The sequence below is a fragment of the Rhincodon typus genome, chromosome 18 (assembly GCF_021869965.1).
Source record: "Rhincodon typus isolate 14 chromosome 18, sRhiTyp1.1, whole genome shotgun sequence".
NCBI lineage: Eukaryota > Metazoa > Chordata > Chondrichthyes > Orectolobiformes > Rhincodontidae > Rhincodon > Rhincodon typus.
This window is the reverse complement of record NC_063349.1, coordinates 32,545,922-32,566,390: the sequence shown is the minus strand read 5'-3', so window position 1 is coordinate 32,566,390 and position 20,469 is coordinate 32,545,922. Positions and strand designations below refer to the sequence as shown.

Below are 20,469 nucleotides of genomic sequence, written 5' to 3'. Positions count from 1 at the left end.
GCCATTCAGTTGTATCAACTGCTAAAAAGTCTCAATTTCTGTCAAACCTTCAGCTCTTTGATTGGATTTTGGAATCACTTTGCTTTTTGGCATCAAGTACAAAGTGGCTTCATATTTAACGGCTGCATTACAGAAATAAGCCAATGGCCAAATTCAAGCCTTAATCAGTGTACACTCTTGAAGCAAAGAACAAGACAAAATTTCAAACTTTTTAAAGTGGTACTTATTATATAAGTGCAGCAAACAACAGATAAATTTCATCCCTTCACTTCCTATTGTTCTTAATGATGTTCAAGAGGAACAGCAAGGAAGAACAGTTTAGATAACATTAGTACTTTGTACTGGTGTTATGCTGTTGCTTCCAAATAATGCCAACAGTGGCCCCATGCACAAAATTGAATGATGACAATTCTAACTGTGTTCTTGTTCCAACTTATCAGTTCAACTGATCTAACTCGTAAGACTGTGAACATGATCTATTGTCAACAAGCTTTGTAAAACAATTACTTTTATTCTCAGCCTCATTTTAGGTCTTAGCAGAATTAAATGCATTATACTCAATTTACTGGCATTGCGTTAGCACAGATTCTTGTCATGTTATATTAGGAAAATAATTTAAGTTTTCTTTTGCAGTCTACTTTTATTGATTATCAGGAAGTTTTTTTTTCAGTGGTGCCAGCATACAGTATTTCCTTTATGCAACTTATTAGCTACACGTAACTGAGATGCAATATTTCACTGTTCTCTGAGAATGCAAGATATGAAGAATTACATCCAGAAAGGATTATTTAGAGATAATAAGAACTGCAGATGCTGGAGTCAGAGATAACAGAGTATGGAGCTAAAGGAACACAGCAGGCCAGGCAGCATCAGAGGAGCTTCTTGAAGGGTTCCGACCCGAAACGTCAACTTTCCTGCTCCTCTGATGCTGCCTGGTCTGCTGTGTTTCTCCAGCTCCACATTGTGTTATCTCAGAAAGGTTTATTTGTTTCATAAGCCCAAGTAGCAAAAAGAAATTAAGTTTACATTCCTAAATTGTAATATGCATGGGCATGATTACCAATATAATGTACATTTTCAGCAATTAATAATTTTCTTTAATTAATGAGGTATTGGCAAAAGACGATATTTTGCTCATTACCTTCTGTCAATATGGCTCCTCCAGAAAAATTGGGGTCCGTACCTAAATCACTCCAAGATATTCCTGGCAATAGGAGAATGGAAGACTTTGTGGAACAATATAATATTCATAAAAGGCCAGATTGGATTGTAGAATTTAGCTGTACTAAAAATGTTATATTTTGCTACAGTGCAGCAATAGGTTTAAGATACCCAATTTAGCCCATTCAGACTCCTGCATTCAGCTTCTGAGACTACACAATTAGTTTCCTGTGGAATGATTTTAACTTTACCCTCCCAGCCTGGTTAGTGGGATAGAGATGAATGCTTGGTCTCAGAGACTTCATTCTAAATGGAATCTAAAACAACACCAAAAGTAGCCACTCTAAATTGTCATGCATGTATGTGTGCCCTTCTGGTCAATTGTTCTAAAACATTTTCATGTTGTTTGGTGTCAAATGATGTTTGATAGTACCTCCTGTGAAGTATTTTTGGACAATATACTATGTTAAAAATGCTATATAAATACCAGTTGGTTTTGTTCTGATTCTACTGCCAGCATGCATGAAACATTTCCACTGAGAACAGTTAATGAGGACTGTGGTCCTTATATCATCCCAAAGCAGTTTCCAACCAACAGTATACTTTCCAGTCGAGAAACTGTTTTATATGTACGAAAATGCCACAGATTATTTATACACAGCCTGGTCCCATAAGTAACAAGTAATGAATAACCACGAATAATTTGATTTTAGTTGACAGGTTTCTTCAAGTCCAATGAATCACAACCTAGTTGATGACAATTTTAAGAATAAATATGATCCATGCACCAGCAAAATTAGCAATAGAATCACACATGAAAGATGTAGGTCACTTTGTCAGATCCTTGAGTTTTCAAATCCTGTAACCTAAAACTCGCTTTACCTATATTTTTGTTTTTCTTTTAAGATACTACATGGGGAATAGGCAATAGCTAAAGATCAAATTAATTATGAAACAGGACAGGGATTTTTCAAAATTGCACAAACATATTTTTTTCCCAGATTTGTCTGTGGCTGACAAGTGGCTTTTATATAATAGAAGGAATATTTCAAGTGCAGCTGTAAAACTCCATATGGTTCTATATGCGTTTTTGAGTGTCTCTTGCATGTTCTGCCTGTCTGGAATTGTGCGTGAATTGTGATTCAGTGCTGTTTCCTCTCTTCCTCCGCCTGACCAATGAGGGGAAACAAGCAATTGCTGTTTGGAACAAAAATATTCTGGCATTATTACATAAAAGAGCATTATTACTACGGCCACCCAGAAACTGGAGGAACAGCATCTCATATTCTGCCTTGGAAGCCTACAACCAAATTGTCTCAATGTGGACTTTACTAGCTTCAAAATCTCCCCACCCCCGACCTCATCCCAAGATCAGCACCCCCTCTCGTCCCCGCCTCCTTGACCTGTCCGTCTTCTCTCCCACCTATCCACTCCACTATCCACCTGCTATCACCGCGCTCCCCTCTCTATTTATTTCAGAGCCCCCTTCCCCTCCCCCATTTCTGAAGAAGGGTCCCGACCCGAAATGTCAGCTTTCCTGCTCCTCTGATGCTGTCTGGCCTGCTGTGTTCCTCTAGCTCCACACCTTGTTATCTCAGACTCCAGCATCGGCAGTTCTTACTATCCCTAGGCCAGTGACTGTTATTCTTATCCTGTGAAAAAATTGTCAGGCTTCCTTTTCTGTGAATTATGAGTACCTCATCTTACAGCATAGATACAATTAAGGTAAAGCTAGTAAGTACATGAGGGAAGAATGAATAGAAAGATACCTTGATGAATTAAGATGAAGGTGGCAGGAGATTTATGTGGGTCATAACCACTATCATAAACCTGGTGAGCTGAATGGCTCATTGCTTTGCTTAATTTCTATTCATAAGCAACGTTCAATGTGCATTAAAATGTTATTCCTATTAATGGCTTATGAACAAAATCTTAATGTCCAAATGCTGGTGGAAACAATTATTCAAAACATTTTGTGCGTAAGCGTCAATGCAATGGCTAGGTTATTCCTGAATTTGATAAGATGAGACTCAATTGAGATTTACGCTGCTTTGAAATAAAAGGGGTAGAACTTTTACGGAATCAACCCACAGGGAGCAGGTCGGATAGAAACTCTTGAGGAATCCACACTTCAAGTTTCCATCCATGTTTTAATCTTTAAGCTCCACTGTATGTTTCTGATATCACTGTTCTCTGCACTGAGGACCAGCATGATTATCAACTGTTCCTTTACTTGAGCAGCAAGCATATCTCTGTCCAGCATACTCACACAGCAGTCTACACTGGGAATGGGTGTTGGTCTGGGAGGGGCAGGGAAAGGCAATTAATCAACATTAGGGGTATTGATCAGGCAAGGGAAGTGGTCAATCAGGAAAGGCTTTTGAAGAGATGGATAATTCATTATTTCTAATGTATTTATACTTATTATCTTACCTCTGCTAAAAATATAACAAGGCAAAGGATGAGGACAAATATCAAGTTGCGATTAATTGTAACATATCTGAGATAAGTGCTCCATGTGGTTGTAACATTGCGGATTTCCTCTTCATCAACAAAGCATTCCTAAAGCAAAGCAGAGAAATTCTCAAATAACAAATAAATACTACTTTAGGTAATAAAAACTGAATTGTTCAGTTTTGGCAAATTACACTTTTTGAGTCCATGCTTCATTCTCTCATTCTTCATTCTCTGCATACTTGCTTCTAGTAAGTTGTGTGCCACAAAGCTATTTAATCATTGAAGCATCTTTGGACTCAGCTGACACCACTTTTGAAAGTTCCATAACAAAATACTTGTTAGATTTGTAGTGGCCTTCCCAGTTCTTAAAGCTTTGATATATTTTTGTTACACAACTAATTGGTGATTAAAGGATTATTTAAAGAACAAATTAGAACTATTTCCCAACAACATTTGGCATAGGTATGTAATTGGTTAGCTTACTGAAGATAGTGAATAGGTAAGAAGGGGTTATTTTCTGGTTGACAAGGTATAATGAGTGATGTGTTGCTGTGACCTGCTCTGGAACCTCAATATTTCACCATTTATAGTCTCAAAGGTATGTTTGTTAAATTTTCTGAAGGCACAAAGATAGGTAGAAAAGTAAGTTGTGACAAAAATATAAGGAAGGTGTAAAAGGTTATAGATAGGTTACATGAGTGGGTAAATATTGGAAAATGAAGTAAAATGTGGGAAAAATGGAAATTTTTCATTTCATCAGGAAAAATAAGAAAAAGGAATATAATTTAGATGGTGAACAATTACAGAGCTCTAAGATGTAGAGAGATCTGGGTGACCTAGTGCATGAACTGCAAAAGGTTAATATGCAGCTCTTTTAAGTATAGACTTTAGCAAATATCTTTGGATGGGAATCATTGTAAATGTTTTCCTGATATGTCCACCCCTTTTCAAACTGATTCATCAAGTCGATACAGTACTATTACAGTAGTGTAGAAGTTATGTTACTGGATTAGTATACAAATTAATAATCCAGAGCCATGCATTTAAATCCCATGACAGCAGTTGGAGAAATTAAAATGAGCAAGCCACCACAGCTACTTTAATCAACCTGCTTAGGCATGTTATAACACACCTCTGGAGTGTATGGCGTTTAATGGGATGGGAATTGATAGACTTCTGCTATAGAGGTAGGGACACGCTCATTGTGCCCCACGACCTTTAAAACTGCTTTTGGTGGGGCTTGAAATCACAACCTCAGCATTTGACATGCTTCTACATTGTCAAATAAGTATCATGCACTAGCCACTTGTTCGTATTCAAAGAAGTGACCCACCACCATCTTCTCAAGGGGATTTAGGGATGGGTAATAAATGCTCAATTCTATGAATTAATATAAAAATGTATTAACTCTTCATGCAGCCAATTTGTAGAGGTTACTGATATTATAAACTAGGCCTATGCCTTATGACCCACTTTACCTTTAACGGCTAAATCTATGAACAGATCAATGGGACACCCATGGGATCACCTATCTCCGGACTATTAGCAGGACCGGTGATGCAGAGGCTTGAAAGCATGGCCCTCCCGCAAATCCAACCCAAACTATGGATCCAATACGTGGACAACATCTTCATCATCATTAAACAGACCAAACTAGAAGAGACACAGGAACTAATAAACAACATTCTCATCAGGATCAAATTCACCAGAATCAAATTCACTGGGAAAGAGGAAAAGAACAAACAGCTCCCATTCCTGGACGTCATGGTGGAACGCAGGACCAACGGGGAATTCCTGATGAAGGTACACAGGAAAGCCACACACACTGACCAAGTGCTGAATTTCAACAGTAACCGCCCTAACACCCACAAACGAAGTTGGGTAAAAACACTTTTTAAACAAGCAACAACACACTACAGCAACCCGGATCCCACCAGGTATTCAAGGACAATGGATACCCAAACAACTGGATCTGACGATGTCTATCACATGAACAACAACAGGAACATACTGCACGCCCTAACACACTCATCATACTACCTTACATCAAGAACACATTTGAACTGACCACAAGACTCCTACAACCATTGGCCATCAGAGTAGCACACAAACCCACATCAACCCTGCGCCAACTGCTCACCCAAACCAAAGACCCGTTACCCACTATGGGCAGAACCAACATTATATACAAAATTCCTTGCAAAGACTGCGACAAACAGGCAGGAAGAAAATTAGCTGCAAGAGTACACGAACACCAACTAGCAACAAAAAGACACGACCAATACTCACTCATCTCCATCCACATGGGTAAGGGGGACCACCAGTTTGATTGGGACAACACCAAGATCTGAGGACAGGCAAACAGAGGGAAGCATGGGGATTCCTAAAGGCCTGGTTCTCCACTAAGAAGGCCATCAATGAACACATAGAGCTAGACCCTATATATACTCCACTGCAAAGGAAAACTGGAAGTGAGGTAATCCTGCTCAATGGACACCAGGGTTTAAGTAACAGGTGAGAAAACACAAGAGCGCTTCATCGGAGGCTGCACTGATGATGTTACCCAGCAGGGTAATGAAATGTCTGCGGAGCAACGAACCAGCTCGGTGAGCGAACCAACCACAACATCCACAACCCAAGCTACAAATCTACTCAGAAACCTTAGGATTTTGGTTTATTTATGTTGCTTTCTACTTTTAAAAAAAGTTGTAATTTGGAAGTTTATTGATAGCCTCAATTTTTTCTGCTAGGAAGTTGTCAAATCATAACTTTTAGTGTTAGAATGCTTTAACATACCTTCAAATCCTCTTCATTTATTTCTTCACTAATTTCAAAACTTCCATCTTCAGACAAGCGCCTTGAGTAAATATCTATCTCAGAAGATGCATAATTGGCTTGAGAAACCATGGACATTTTGCGTACAGTGTTGCGTCGTGCATGAATCTTGTTGGGAGACGTTGAAGAGTTTGTCATGAGTGCCAGCACAGATTGTCGCCTATGTGCCTGAAAGGGAACCTCACTTTTGAATATATTACTCCGGGGTTGTGTGGGTTCTCCTAGTTCATTTTCTGGAATGAGGGAAAAATGCCTTTCATTTGGCTCACTTATGGCATCTTCTATACCATTTGCCTGTGCGTGTGGCATAGCTGTTTGTATGAGGGAAAATTTTTTGTTCGACGTTATTGGATTGATTATCAGCGAAGATTTCCTTTTTTCGCTGAATTCTGTTGGTGGCTGCTTAAATGATGCTTTTCGAGTTTCGTTGAAGCTTCCCAAACCTGCCCCGTCACCTGAGGACACGGAGCACCGACGAAGGGTTTCGGTGAGAATTGAGTTTCTTCTTTCAGCGCTAAAGCTATCGAAACCCTCAGAACCCAGCAGCTGGGAACTGAAGTCAGGCTTCTCCCCCTGAAGTTCAGAAAAGGTTCCGTAGAAATAGCAGCGTCCTTCGTGTAAGAGCAGAATTTTATCGGCTTTCTTCAAATGTTCCAGCTTTGAAGTCACCAGGATCCGAATTTTGTTAACCATCAGTTTACAAAGACAACTATTACAAAAACAAACCACAGCCATTATGATCTGCTCCTTTTACATCATAGCAATTAGAATGGATTCATGTACCTCTTGAGACATTGATTGAAATGTACATAATTATGCATAATTAAATCTTTATGTTGTAACTTATGCTATGAGGATTTCTTGATGCATGTGGACATGAAATGAGTGGATTGGATATCTTTTGATCAAGGGTGCAGTTTAAAAGTTGATATATACTTAATAAATGTTAGATAGCCAAGAATCTTACATTGACTATGTTTTTTCAAGTTTTTTGCTCCAATGACCTTAAGATATAGGAACAGAATTAGGCCCATCGAGTTTACTCCACTATTCGATCATGTCTGGTATGTTTCTCAATCTCAATCTCAATCTCCTGCCTTCTCCATGCAACTCTGGATCCTCTTACTAATCAAGAACTATTTCTGTCTTAAATAGATTCAATGACTTGGCCTCTACAGCCTTCTGCGGCAATGAGTTCCACAGATTCACCACCCTTTGGCTGAAGAAATTCCTCCTCGTCTCAGTGCTAAACCCTGCACACTGCCTGTAATTTCCGGTCTTCTTCCTCACTTCTTAAAAATTGGATATTTTCCAGTCTTCTGGGACCCTTCCTAACATCAGTGATACCTGAAAGATCATCACCAATGCCCCAATAATCTCTTCAGCTATTTCCTTCAGAACTTTAGGGTGAGTCCAATTGATCTGGGTGATTTATCACCTTCAGACCCTTCATCTTCCCCAGCACCTTTTTAGTGATGGCCATTACAGTCACCTCTGCCCTCAACTCTCTTGAAGTTCTGGTATGCTAGTGGTGTCTCCCACCAAGAAGACTGATGCAAAGTACCTATACAATTCCTCTGCTATTTCTCTGTTCCCCATTGCTACTTCTCCAGCTTCATTTTCCAGTGGTCCAGTGTCTACTCTTGTCCCTCTCTTACCTTTATATATCCAAAAGAACTCTTGTTATCTTCTTTTATATTACTAGCTAGCTTACCCTTATCTTTCATCTTCTCCTCCCTAATTGCTTTTTTGGTTCTGCAGGCTTTTAAAAGTTTCCCAATCCTCTAGTTTCCCATTAATATTCACCACATTATGTGCTTTTTCTTTTGCTTTTGAAAACTATTTTCTAATATGCAATCCCTGACCTCCCTTATCAGCCATGATTGCCTTGTCATCCTCTTAGTATGTTTCTTCTTCCTTGGGATGAATTTCTGGTGTGCCTCCTGAATTACCTCTAGAAACTCCTGCCATTGCTGCTCCAACATCTTTTCTGCTGGGAATCCTCTTCCAATCAACTCTGACCAAATTCTCTCTCATGTGTTTGGAATTACTTTTATTCAACTATAATACCTTTACATCTCATTCCAGCTTCTCCCTCTCTGACTGCAGGGTGAATTCTATCATATTATGGTCACTGTCCCCCAGGGGTTCCTTCATCTTAGTGGGCTATAACTCGGGCTGCTCTGAAAAAGCCCTCTAGTAGACTTGCCTCAAATTCCTTTACTTGGGATCCACTACCAACCTGATTCTCCCAGTCCACCTATATATTGAAATCCGCATGGTTATTGCAATAGTGCCTTTCTTCCATGTTTTTTCTATCTACTGATTTATTCTCTGTCCCACATCCTGACTACTGCTCGGAGGCCTCTACATAACTCCCATTAGGACCTTTCTCCTTTGCGGCTCTTCAACTCTATCCACATAAATTCGATGCCTTCCAACTCTACATCACGTCATGCTATCAATTTAATTTGATTTCTTTCTAACAAGGCAATGCCACCACCTCCACCCATCTGCCTGAACTACCAATAGGACGCATATCTTTGGATGTTTAGTCCCCAGCCTGGATCACCTTCCAGCCAGTCTCTGTGCTACCCAGAACATCATACCCACCAATTTTAATTTGCTCATGGAATCATTATTTAAATAATATTAGCTGTCATATATACATATAAAACTGCAATTCCCTGGTACAGGTTTGGGTGTAAAAACAGGCTATTTGAAGATGAAATGACAAAATCTGCAAATAATTTAAGGGAATCCAATTGAAGTGGAAATTACTCAATCTAAAAACATTCAAAAACAACATTCGAGCTCATCCTTGTTGAATTAGTAAAGCAATAAGTCTTCAGTTAAGTAAATCTTAAAGACTTATCAAACTGTGGTACTATGTTTGGCTAATGGAGCTAAAACTCCATCTGAGACAATCCCCAACTATTGTAATCTCATTACTAAAGTCCACCACTTTCTTCTTTACGGAGATTTTGTGTGGCCAGTTTAAATGTTTCGGGAAAATCCAAGGAACTGCTTTTGATAAGAAATTTATTGTTTTCAATTAAATGCATTATGAACAGATTTGAATGAAGTAAACAAAATATTTAGTTTAACAATAAGATGCTGGTTATGTAGCAGAGTTGTATTAATATGTGCCATTCACAAACAAAGTTGTCATTTACTGTTCCAATTGGAATACCTAATCCCATGAACTGGCCATATACTTTCACCGCAATTTTGTAACGTTGGCTATTGTCAAAGGGATTCATATTTCATTAATACTACTGCATTTCATTCCTTATGTAATTGAATACAGTTACTATGCATCTCTCTGAATTATAATTCAATTTATTGATATTGTGTGTGTATGAAACAATTGGGAATATTAAATATATTTATAGAGAACTTCTGTATCTTGAATAGTTTCTGCAAGATACCTTTCAAATATGTTCTTTTCTGTAGTTACGTCAAGGTGACTGAAAGGTGAATCCAGTAGATACAGATCAGCATCTTTATATAGAGCTCTGTAGGCAGAAAGAAATTGGAATAGATAGATTAGTCAATAATGATAGTGGTGAGAAGACAAAGCTTGAGAAATCCAACAGTATACTGACTGTTATGATATATAAAGCTTTGAAGCCACTAGGGCCATCTGTAGACCAAGGTCAAATAATAAAAACTGCCTTCACTTGCAGGATGGTATCTGTTTTCATAAGGATTGCAATTTCCATCTATTAGCACTGGAAAGAATAGTTTTGATAACTCCTGAGCTGTGAATCCACCAAGGCAGTTGATACTATCCAGGCCATTGCACCATACCCCGTGGTAGAATCTGTGGGTGGACACTATCAACAGGACAGCTGCAAGACGCAATTAAACTGATGAAAAACAAAAATGTCTGCACCCCTAATAATACTCAAGCTGAGGCCAGCAAAGCTAGTAGGCCTATGCTCACATCAAGACACTAACTCTAACCCCATCCCCTAACTTCAAGAATGCGACAATGGTAACTATCTTCAAGGAACGAGTAATGAGGTGAAAACAATCAAGTATTTTCCTTTTATCCATAAGCAGGGAAAATTCTGATCCATGTTCTCCTGAATTATCTACTTCTTGTAGCTGAGAAAATCCTGCCAGACACACATTTGATTTTAGACCTTCCAGGCTATCCTCCGACATGGTTTTTGTCGCTCTGTAAATCCGCGAGAAATATTAAGGAAACACAAGAAAATTTTCATTACATTCATTGATCAGATGAAAGAATTTGATTCAATCATGAGGCTTTGTGGAAAGTTCTCCAGAGAGTTTGGTATCCAACAAACTTCATCATAATCCTGCAATTGCTTCATGATGATGTGACTACAACTTGTCTGTCTTCACCACCACCTCCTGTTTTCTCAATTCTCAAATGGCCAGTGTTCCAATAGAGGACAATAAGATGCTGCATAGACACTGTGAAGCTCCCCTTGAAGCATGGCCCCATTGACACTAATGACTGGGAGGAGCTTTCTACCACTTATTCAAAATGGCAGCAACATGTCTATCGAGCTGCACTTGAGTCCAAACATTTTAAAGATAAGGTAGAGTGGTGGGAGAAGGAATGAAAAGGAAGCTCATTCTGCAATCCGAATCCCACTATTTCTTCTGATGATTCACATGCCCAAAGCTCTGCAAGTTGAGAAATTGGTGTGTTCAGTCACGTGAGTACCTGTGGCAGAAATTCATAACCCTGAGTGGACTTTGTCCTCAAACCAAAGGACAGCTTAGCTTGAATATGAGAAAAATTCTTTTGGCCATAAATACTGTCAAACAAACAGTTCACTGGTAAATTGGTAACAAGTTGGTTGTGCTTTAACAACTAATTCTGTGAATTCATTCATTTTAATCACAATTTTCTCTTTTAAAATCAAGCAAAGCAACAACTGCATGCTTTTAAAAGCTTGAAGCACATTTCTACTTGTTCAGGTAAAGTTTCCTTAACTTCATGGCCCCAAATGGAAAATCTTGATACCTTGAGTTTTGCTAATAAAGTATTCTTTAATGAGAAATGCAGCACTCTCCAAATAATCCAGAAATTGATTTGACACATTAAAGATTGGAGTCAATGTCCTGTATTTAACCTCATTCAATATTTTCCACGACCAGCTAGAATAACAGCTGATCAAGAGTTACTTCCTCTGTTCTACCAAGTAAGAAGTCATATTGAGGTTAACATTTTGATCTCATTGTATAGGAGGCAGTCACACTGAAATTGACATTTTCAGCCAAAGGAGCTCATCTGCAATTCATTAAGTTCTCATGTTAGAGAAACACTCTTTATATGTTTTCAGTAAATGACTCAGTATATTTTAAATATATAGAAACGTACAAATCAGCAGCAGAGCAGGCCATATAACAAATAAGATGGTGTCCTTTGTATAATTCACCACCCCATAAAAGTTAATGAGTAGCAACTTACATCAGCAATGAATAAAGTAGTTTATGACTTTTCTGTTTTGAGAAAATGATTGTAGCGAACTTAGAGCAGTAAAAACAAATAAAACCATTTGGACAGCTCTCTTCTGTAATGTACAATGAATTTTAGGTTTTTTAAGCATACCGTTTAGTCAAAATATTGTGCAGTCCACATGCAGCTTAATCTGTTTTACTCTTGTGCATTTTTTTGGGAGCTTACATTGGAACCCAAACAAAAACAGCATGAAGACACGTGTTATTGATATCTATGGTATTAACTAAGAAACCTACTACCAGTACTATTTATAAAAGACAATGTGTTGTGAGATTGGGGCACTGCTTGAATAAAATGAACTTTCTGACCTGCATGCCAGGATTTGCTGAACTGAAGTCTAATGCTGCTCCTTTATTTACCCCAAAGGTAACAGTGCCAGAATATTAAAAATTACAACAACATATTGTTATTAATAATTTAAATTAGTTTGGGGTACACATTCCTGGTTTCTGAAATCTAAAATGATCTTCCAGCACATAGGTACTAAACAGAGTTTAGCTCATAACTTTTTTGCATTATGTTGCTAAACACCATCCAAAAATGTCATTCAGTCACATCTATTAATTTAAGCACTGTGCCAATTACACAAACTTGACGTTAAATTGTACAGAGGCATTTTTGTTACATGGCTTTTGAATTTGCAATAATAGCATTAATTATTGACTTCAGTAATGTTGGTCTTACTCTTAGTCAGGAGTCATAGAGTCGTAGAGATATAGAGCACTGAAACAGATCCCGAATTCCAACTCGTCCATGCCAACTGGATATCCTAAATATGGGCATTTTGCTCATATCACTCTCAACCCTTCCTATTCATAGACTCATTCAGATGCCTTTTAAATATTGTAACTAAACCAGTCACCACCACTTCCTATGGCAGCACATTCCATACACACATCACCCTCTGTGTGAAAAAGTTGCCCCTTAGGTCCCTTTTAAATCTTTCCACTCTCACCTTAAAGCATTGCCTTCTCGTTTTGGACTCCCTCACCCCAGAGAAAAGACCTTGTCTATTTACCCTCTCCATGCCCCTCATAATTTTATATACCTCTATAATGTCACCCCTCAGCCTCTGATATTGCAGGGAAAATATTCAGCCTCTCCCTATAGCTCAAACCCTCCAACCCTGGCAAAACATCCTTTTAAATCATTTCTGAACCCTTTCAAGTTTCACAACATCCTTCCTATGACGGAGAGACCAGAATTGCACGCAGTATTCCAATAGTGGCCTAACCAAATGTCCTGTACAGCTGCAACATGACCTCCCAACTCCTATACTCGATGGACTGACTAATAAAGGCAAGCATACCAAACACTTTCTTCACTATCCTATCTGTGACTCTATTTTCAAGGAATTATGTATCTGCACTCCAAAGTCTCTTTATTCAGTGACACTGTCCAGGACCTTACCACTAAGTGTATAAATCCTGCCCTGATTTGCCTTTCCAAAATGCAGCACCTCACATTTATCTAAATTAAACACCATCTGCCACTTTTTGGCCCATTGGCCCACCTGATCAAGATCCCATTGTACTCTGAAGTAACCTTCTTTGTTGTCCACTACTCCTCCAATTTTGTTGTCATCTGCAAACTTACTAACCATACCTCCTACGTTCACATCCAAATCATTTATATAAATGATGAAATGCAATGGAACCAGCATTGATCCTTGTGGCATACCGCTGGTCACAGGCCTCTAGTCTGAAAAACAACCCTCCACCACCACCCTATATCTTCTGCCTTCGAGCCAGTTCTGTATCCAAATAGCTGGTTCTCCCTGTACTCCATGTGATCTGACCTTGCTAACCAGTCTACCATGAGCAATCTTGTTGAGCGCCTTACTGAAGTCCATATAGATCAGGTCCACCACTCTACCCTCATCAATCCTCTTTATTACTTCTTCAAAAACTCAATCAAGTTAGTGAGACATGATTTCTCACACACAAAGCCATGTTAACTATCCCTAATCAATCCTTGCCTTTCCAAATACATGTAAATCCTATCCCTCAGGATTCCCTCCAACAACTTGTCCACCACTGATGTCAGGCTCACCGGTCTATAGTTCCTTGACTTTTTCTTACAACTTTTCTTAAATAGTGGCACCATGTTAGCCAACCTCCAGTCTTCCGGCACCTCGTCTGTGGCTATCGATGATACTAATATCTCAGCAAGGGACCCAGCAATCACTTCCCTAGCTTCCCACAGCACTCTCGGCTACATCTGATCAGGTGCTGGGGATTTATCCACTTTTATGCATTTTAAGACATCCAGCACTTCCTCCTCTGTAATATGGACACTTTTTAAAGATGTTGCTGTTTATTTCCCTCATATTCTCTATCTTCCATATCCTTCTCCACAGTAAACACTGATGCAAATACTCGTTTAGCATTTCCCCCATCTCCTGCAGTTCGACACATAGGTGGCTTTGCTGATCTTTAAGGGGCCCTCTTCTCTCCCTAATTACCCTTTTGTCCTTAATGTATTTGCAGAATCCCTTTGGATTTTCCTTAACCCTATTTTCCAAAGTTATCTTATGTCCTCTTTTTGCCCTCCTGATTTCTGTCTTAAGTATACTCCTACTGCCTTTATACTCTTCTGGGATTCACTCGATTTCTGCTCTCTATACCTCACATATGCTTCCTTCTTATTCTTGACAAAAACCTCAATTTCTCTACTGATCTAGCATTCCCCACACCTTCCAGCCTTGCCCTTTACCCTAACAGGAACATACTGTCTCTGGACTCTTGTTATCATCCATATGAGACCAGGTTATAGTCGAACAGGATTATTTGAAATCACAAGCTTTCGGAGTGCTGCTCCTTCATTAGCTGAAATGAAGTCATTTGACAAAGGGGCTGAGCTCCAAAAGCTTGTGATTTCAAATAAACCTATTGGACTATAACCTGGTGTGGTGTGACTTCTGACTTTCTCCAAACCAGACCAACACCAGCACCTCCATATCTGTCTTATTCTTAAATCAGTTTCATTTGGACTGTGTGAATTGGCTTCCTATTACTTGAGATAAATAGCACAAAAAAAACAGTTATCTAAACATGAAGGTGAAGTCTCATTAGCTGTAGTGTGAATAACATTGTGTTAACAGAAACAGAACAGAAACAGCTTTACAATTGTACATACCTGTACACTATTCAAAAAGAAAATTTGATCTATGAGAGGACAATTTTTGCCATTCATTTTGATGGCATTAATCTGTATTTAATAATTTTAAAGGTCACAATATATTTTATTGAGTTAAGGAATGCCATAGTAAAAATGCAAGGGCTCCAATAAACTTGATTTAAGTTGAGAGCAGTAAATTGATGAACAAAGTCGCCCTAGGTTGCTCATGCACACCGAGTAATGGTAAATTATTGGTGATAGGTTCAATTCTCAAATGTGAAGAGTGGAAACTATTAAGAATAAAATCAAACATAAATTATTCTAATCACTTCCTTGGAGCATGTGATGTAAAAAATTCTGAAGCTTCTCCCAGAAACCATCCTGTAGTAATCCATAGTGGCTTAACAAAATGCATTTACTCTCTGTAACATTCTGAGTAAATCAGCCATGGTGGAAAGGTTACCTCCCAATGAGAGAATTTTCAGTCAAGGACAAGCTACTGCTATATCCTACTTATTGACAAAATGAATCATCTATGGAGGGTACTGTTAGTTAAGCGTGATTTTACCATGAACAATGAGTTTCTCAGTGGAAAGAACGTTTCAATCAAACACATCACTTCCCTTTGTTAATAGATATTGTTATAATGTTAATTTGTAACGCAAACCTTGCCAAGGAGATCCTTGCCCGTTGACCTCCACTGAGAGTAATCCCTCCATCTCCTAGAACAGTCTTATCCTTGTTAGCAAACACTGTGATATCCTAGGGGAAAGGAGTGAAAAGCCAATTTACTAACTAACCTCATTTTGCAATAATAAGAGTAGTTACTTTCATTGACATGTTCAGAGCCACTGAATTTACGTTATTGCTCCTTTCAGCTGACCGAAATATTAATAATAGTGATCTCGTCCAGCTTGGTGTTGAAACCCTCAGAATAATATTCAAGGTGGGCTATTTGGCCAAAATGGGATGTTGGCACACCTTAAATGCAGTATAATACCACATGGATTTATGTTCAGGTTTTCTATGTTAACATTCTTAGCTATATCATTGGAGGGAGATGTTCAGCAGGAAGAAAAGGGAAAATTGGGAATATTTCACTGGGTCATACTCATCAGCCTTCATACCAGTTGATTTGAAGTCCAATCTCCTGTCCAGAGCGTAGGAAATAATGTGGGAAAGGGAATAAATGTTTCAGTGATGAGTGTTCAGGATGTAGAATTGAACTGCCCGACAGGGTTTGCAGAAGTAATGTTAATAGTACCATTCACAAAGAATTAGATAGATTTTGGAAAGAGAAAAAAAAAAAGCATGGCTATTAGGAAAGAGTTGGTTAGTGAGACTAACTTTTTCATTCATAGAATCCCTACAGTGTAGAAACAGACCATTTGGCCCAACAAGTCCACACCAACTCTCCGAAGAGCATCCCAACCAGACTCATATCCTATCCCTGTAATCCTGCATTTCCCACGGCTAATCCACCTAGCCTACACATCCCTGGACACTATGGGCAATTTAATATGGCCAACCCACCTGACCTGCACATCTTGGACTGTGGCAGGAAACCAGAGCCCTCCGAGGAAACCCATGAAGACATGGGGAGAATGTGCAAACTCCACACAGTTGCCAGAGGCTGGAATTGAACCCAGATTCCTGGTGCTGTGAGGCACCAGTGCTAACCACTGAGCCACCGTGCTGCCCTGACTGACTTGCTCTTCAAAAGTTTGCCCAGATGGTGTCCTCCTGCACTGTACAATTCTTATGATTCTATTTCCATATAGAATCAAAAATGGCATTTACACAAAAAATGTAAATCAATTACACTCAGATTACTATTCAATAATATTGGCCATAACTTGCTTTCGCACAGCACATTATAGCATTTTCCATTAGTTAGACTTGGCCTTACATGATAAGGTTTGGATGGGTTTTTTGCATGGTTACATTACTGAGAGTGCAAACTGATAATGCTGTAATGCAGGAAGTCAAACATTTGAAACCTGAGTGAATAAGGCAAGAAGCCAGATTGAAGATTATGAAATTATTAGTACAAGACTCATGTAGGAAGTATAAATTAAAATGGGTGAATTCCATCTCAAATCAAATGTAGAAAGAGAAATACCGAGAGTGAAGCAATATTGTATTCAGATAAAAAGAGATCAGAAAGAGAAAGTAAGAATAAAAGTTTTATTTTGTAAAAAAATTGAAATCTTTAACAACCATTCATTCCTGATACTCCATGGGATGTACTTTGCAGGGTGGGGGAGCGGCAAAGACAAGACTGCTTATCACTCCATCAGAAATAATCCAATCCCAAATGGTTTGACATTTAAGAAGCCTTTGTAGAATCGTAATCATACAACACAGAAGAGGTCCTTCAGTCCAACCTATCTACACTAATCCCACTTTCCAGCACTTGGGCCATAGCCTTAAATGTTATAATCTCTCAAGTACGTATACTTTCCAAAGGTGGTGAGCTTTGCCACCTCTTCTGCCCTCTCAGGCAATGATTTCCAGATTTTCACTACCGTCAAGGTGGAATCTAAGCCTTAAACAATTGCCCCCTCATTAATGGTCCTTCAACTAAAGAAGTCAGCTACTTCCTATCTACCTTGTCATTACCTCAAATAATGTTACACACCTCACACAGGGTCCCACCTCAGCTTTCTCTGCTCCAAAGAAGGCAACCTGAATCTATCCGGCCTTTCTTTACAGCTAAAATTCACCATCCCAGGCAACATCTTGGCGAATTTCCTCTGCACCCCTCCAGTACAATCACATCCTTCCAATAAAGTGGTGATCAGAACTGCACACTGTACAGCAGCTGAGCGCTTGTAATCTCTGCCATACTGATAAAACCAAGAGTCCTATATTAGCTAGAGTCAATTTTTGGTGTGAGACTGGAAAAGCACATCAGACAGCATCAGAGGTGCAGGAAAATCAACATTTCAATCTGAAACCCTTCACAGGACTGCTGCTTCTCTGATGATGTCTGACCTGGCTGTGCTTTTCCAGCCTCACACTTATAGACTCTGGCTTCCAGCATCTGTAGTCCATATTGTCTCCCATATTAACTACTCTATTACCCTGTCTGTGGACTAGCATCCCAAAATCCCTTTGTCCTGCCCATTCATTGAGTACTCCCATGTCTTGCTACTTCTTCCAATGAGCATCACCCCATACTTTTCAGGGTTAAATTCCAACTGCCACTGATCCACCCATCTGACCAACTTGTTTATATCTTCTTGTAACTTAAGAGTTTCTTTCTCAGTATTGACCACCCAGCCAATTTTCATATCATCTACAAACTTACTGATAACATCCACCCAAACAACCACCACCCTCACATAGATGATCCATAACAATAGCTCACTGGAAGCTGGCTAGACAGGCTGGGGGTTGGACTTCTGTTCCAGTGAATAGGAATTCACATCATCGCAAGCTGTCAGCCAATAGAAGTCCCTGTACCTTCAAAACTCAGAAGTGGGCACAGCCTGAAAGCATTTCCAGGAAGAAGAGAGATGCCAGCTAAGGACAGGCAAGTCTGGGGCTTTAAGGAACAGGAAGGAACAGAGAGCCCCAGAAGAAGGGGAGACAACTAGGTAGGGGGTGCGTTTGTTAAAGTAAGTAACCTCACTAGGCCTTTTGGCAAAAATCCCTCTAAAAATCTTTATGCAACTTGCACTTAGCCAAAAAAAGGTAACATTCAGCCCATAGATTTTAAATGAAAAACTTTCTGTGGAGAGTTTAGTTTAGTATCTAATCTACAAATAGAAAATACATACAATTTGATTTGATTTGATTTATTGTTGTCACATGTACCTAAGTACAGTGAAAAGTTCTGTTTTATGTACGGTATAGGCAGATCACAATATATAAGGACATACAGATCAGAGGGTGTTTAGACAGAGTAAGGCATATAAGGTTACAGCTGCACAGGGGGTGCACAAAAGCAAGATCAACATTAGATTTGAAATGTGAGATGTCCAATTAGCAGTCTAGTAACAGGGGGGAAGAAGCTGTTCTTGAACCTGTTGGTGCATGTGTTTAAGCTTCTGTATCTTCTGGCTGACAGAAGAGATTGGAATAGAGTGTAACTGGGGTGGGAGGGATCTTTGAGGATGTTGGCTGCCTTTCTGCAGCAACAAGAGTAGATGGAATTCACTGAGGGGAGGTTGGCTTGTGTGATGGTCTGGGCTGTGTTCCCAACTTTCTGTAGTTTCTTATGGTCCTGGGCGGAGCAGTTGCCATACCAGGCCATGATGCACCCGGATAGCATGCTTTCTATCGTGCATCTGTAAAAGTTTGTCAGGGTCCTTATGGGCATGCTGAATTTCCTAAGCCTCCTGAGAAAGAAGAGGTGTTGATGTGCCTTCTTGATGTGTCTGTCATTTACGTGAGAGGACCAGGGCAGATTGTTGGTTATCATCGCTCCTTGGAGCTTGAGGTTCTTGACCCTCTCTACCTCAGCTCCACTGATGTACATAGGGGGTGTGTCCTCCTCCTTTTTTTATGAAGTCAATGATCAGCTCTTTAGTTTTGCTGACATTGAGGGAAAGATTGTTACCTTTGCACCATAACGCCCAGCATTCTAGCTCCTTCCTGTTTTATGACTAATCATTGCTTGATATCCAGCCTACAACTGTGGTGTCGTCAAGCATATGAATTTGGAGCACGAGTAAGGCCACTGCGACCCTTGAGCCTGCTCCAATATTCAATGAGATCATAGCTGATTATAACCTCAAGTCCAGCTTCCGGCCTACCTACATAACCCTTCACCCCTTTGCTTATTAAACATCTATTCACTTCTGCTTAAGAAAAATACATGAGCTTCATGCCATTCAATAAATTTCAAGGCTGAAGCAGACAACAAAATGTTGTTTCATCAGGCTAATGGACGACTGGTGCAACCGAGACAAACTTTGGATAACCACAATATGTCCACACCTGTCCATTCCAGAAGGCTCTGCTACATTTGCACATAAATAACAGCGAGAGAAATTAGTTTCACCATTTCTTGACACAAAATTCTAGCCTAATCATATACAGTGTGACAATATTTTATATGGATATACTTTATATGGATATTTTGTGTGCATGGGGAGCATGCCTTTAATTTAGGAGTTGTGAACATTTAACCTTTGGGAAGAGAAAATGATGAATGAAATTTGTATGAAAACATGAAGCTGAAAGCTGGTATATCAGATAAATTGAAATTTAATAAGAAGTCTTTGAAGTTAGCACAACGGTGACTATATCGAGCAATGATAATAAATGGACCCATTGTCAAAAAATGTTGCCTTCCATTTCCTTTTGCGCAGTAATGCTTTTATTTACTGGCTAGCCTACCTGTTAAGACTTTAACAGTTTGCCTTCCAAACTGTTTTATTTAC

General features: G+C 39.3%; 1 protein-coding gene across 1 annotated transcript in view; it reads right to left on the bottom strand.

The window, feature by feature from the left end:
- The window catches only part of cftr (CF transmembrane conductance regulator), a 113,209-nt gene that overhangs the window by 35,977 nt on the left and 56,763 nt on the right, over positions 1–20,469 (bottom strand). Inside the window, exons 12-15 of the mRNA XM_020525436.2 lie at positions 15,744–15,838; positions 9,885–9,971; positions 6,415–7,162; positions 3,595–3,723 (exon numbers count right to left, since the gene is read on the bottom strand). Coding sequence (XP_020381025.1) covers positions 3,595–3,723; positions 6,415–7,162; positions 9,885–9,971; positions 15,744–15,838 — 1,059 coding nt within the window. The remainder of the gene's footprint in view (positions 1–3,594; positions 3,724–6,414; positions 7,163–9,884; positions 9,972–15,743; positions 15,839–20,469) is intronic.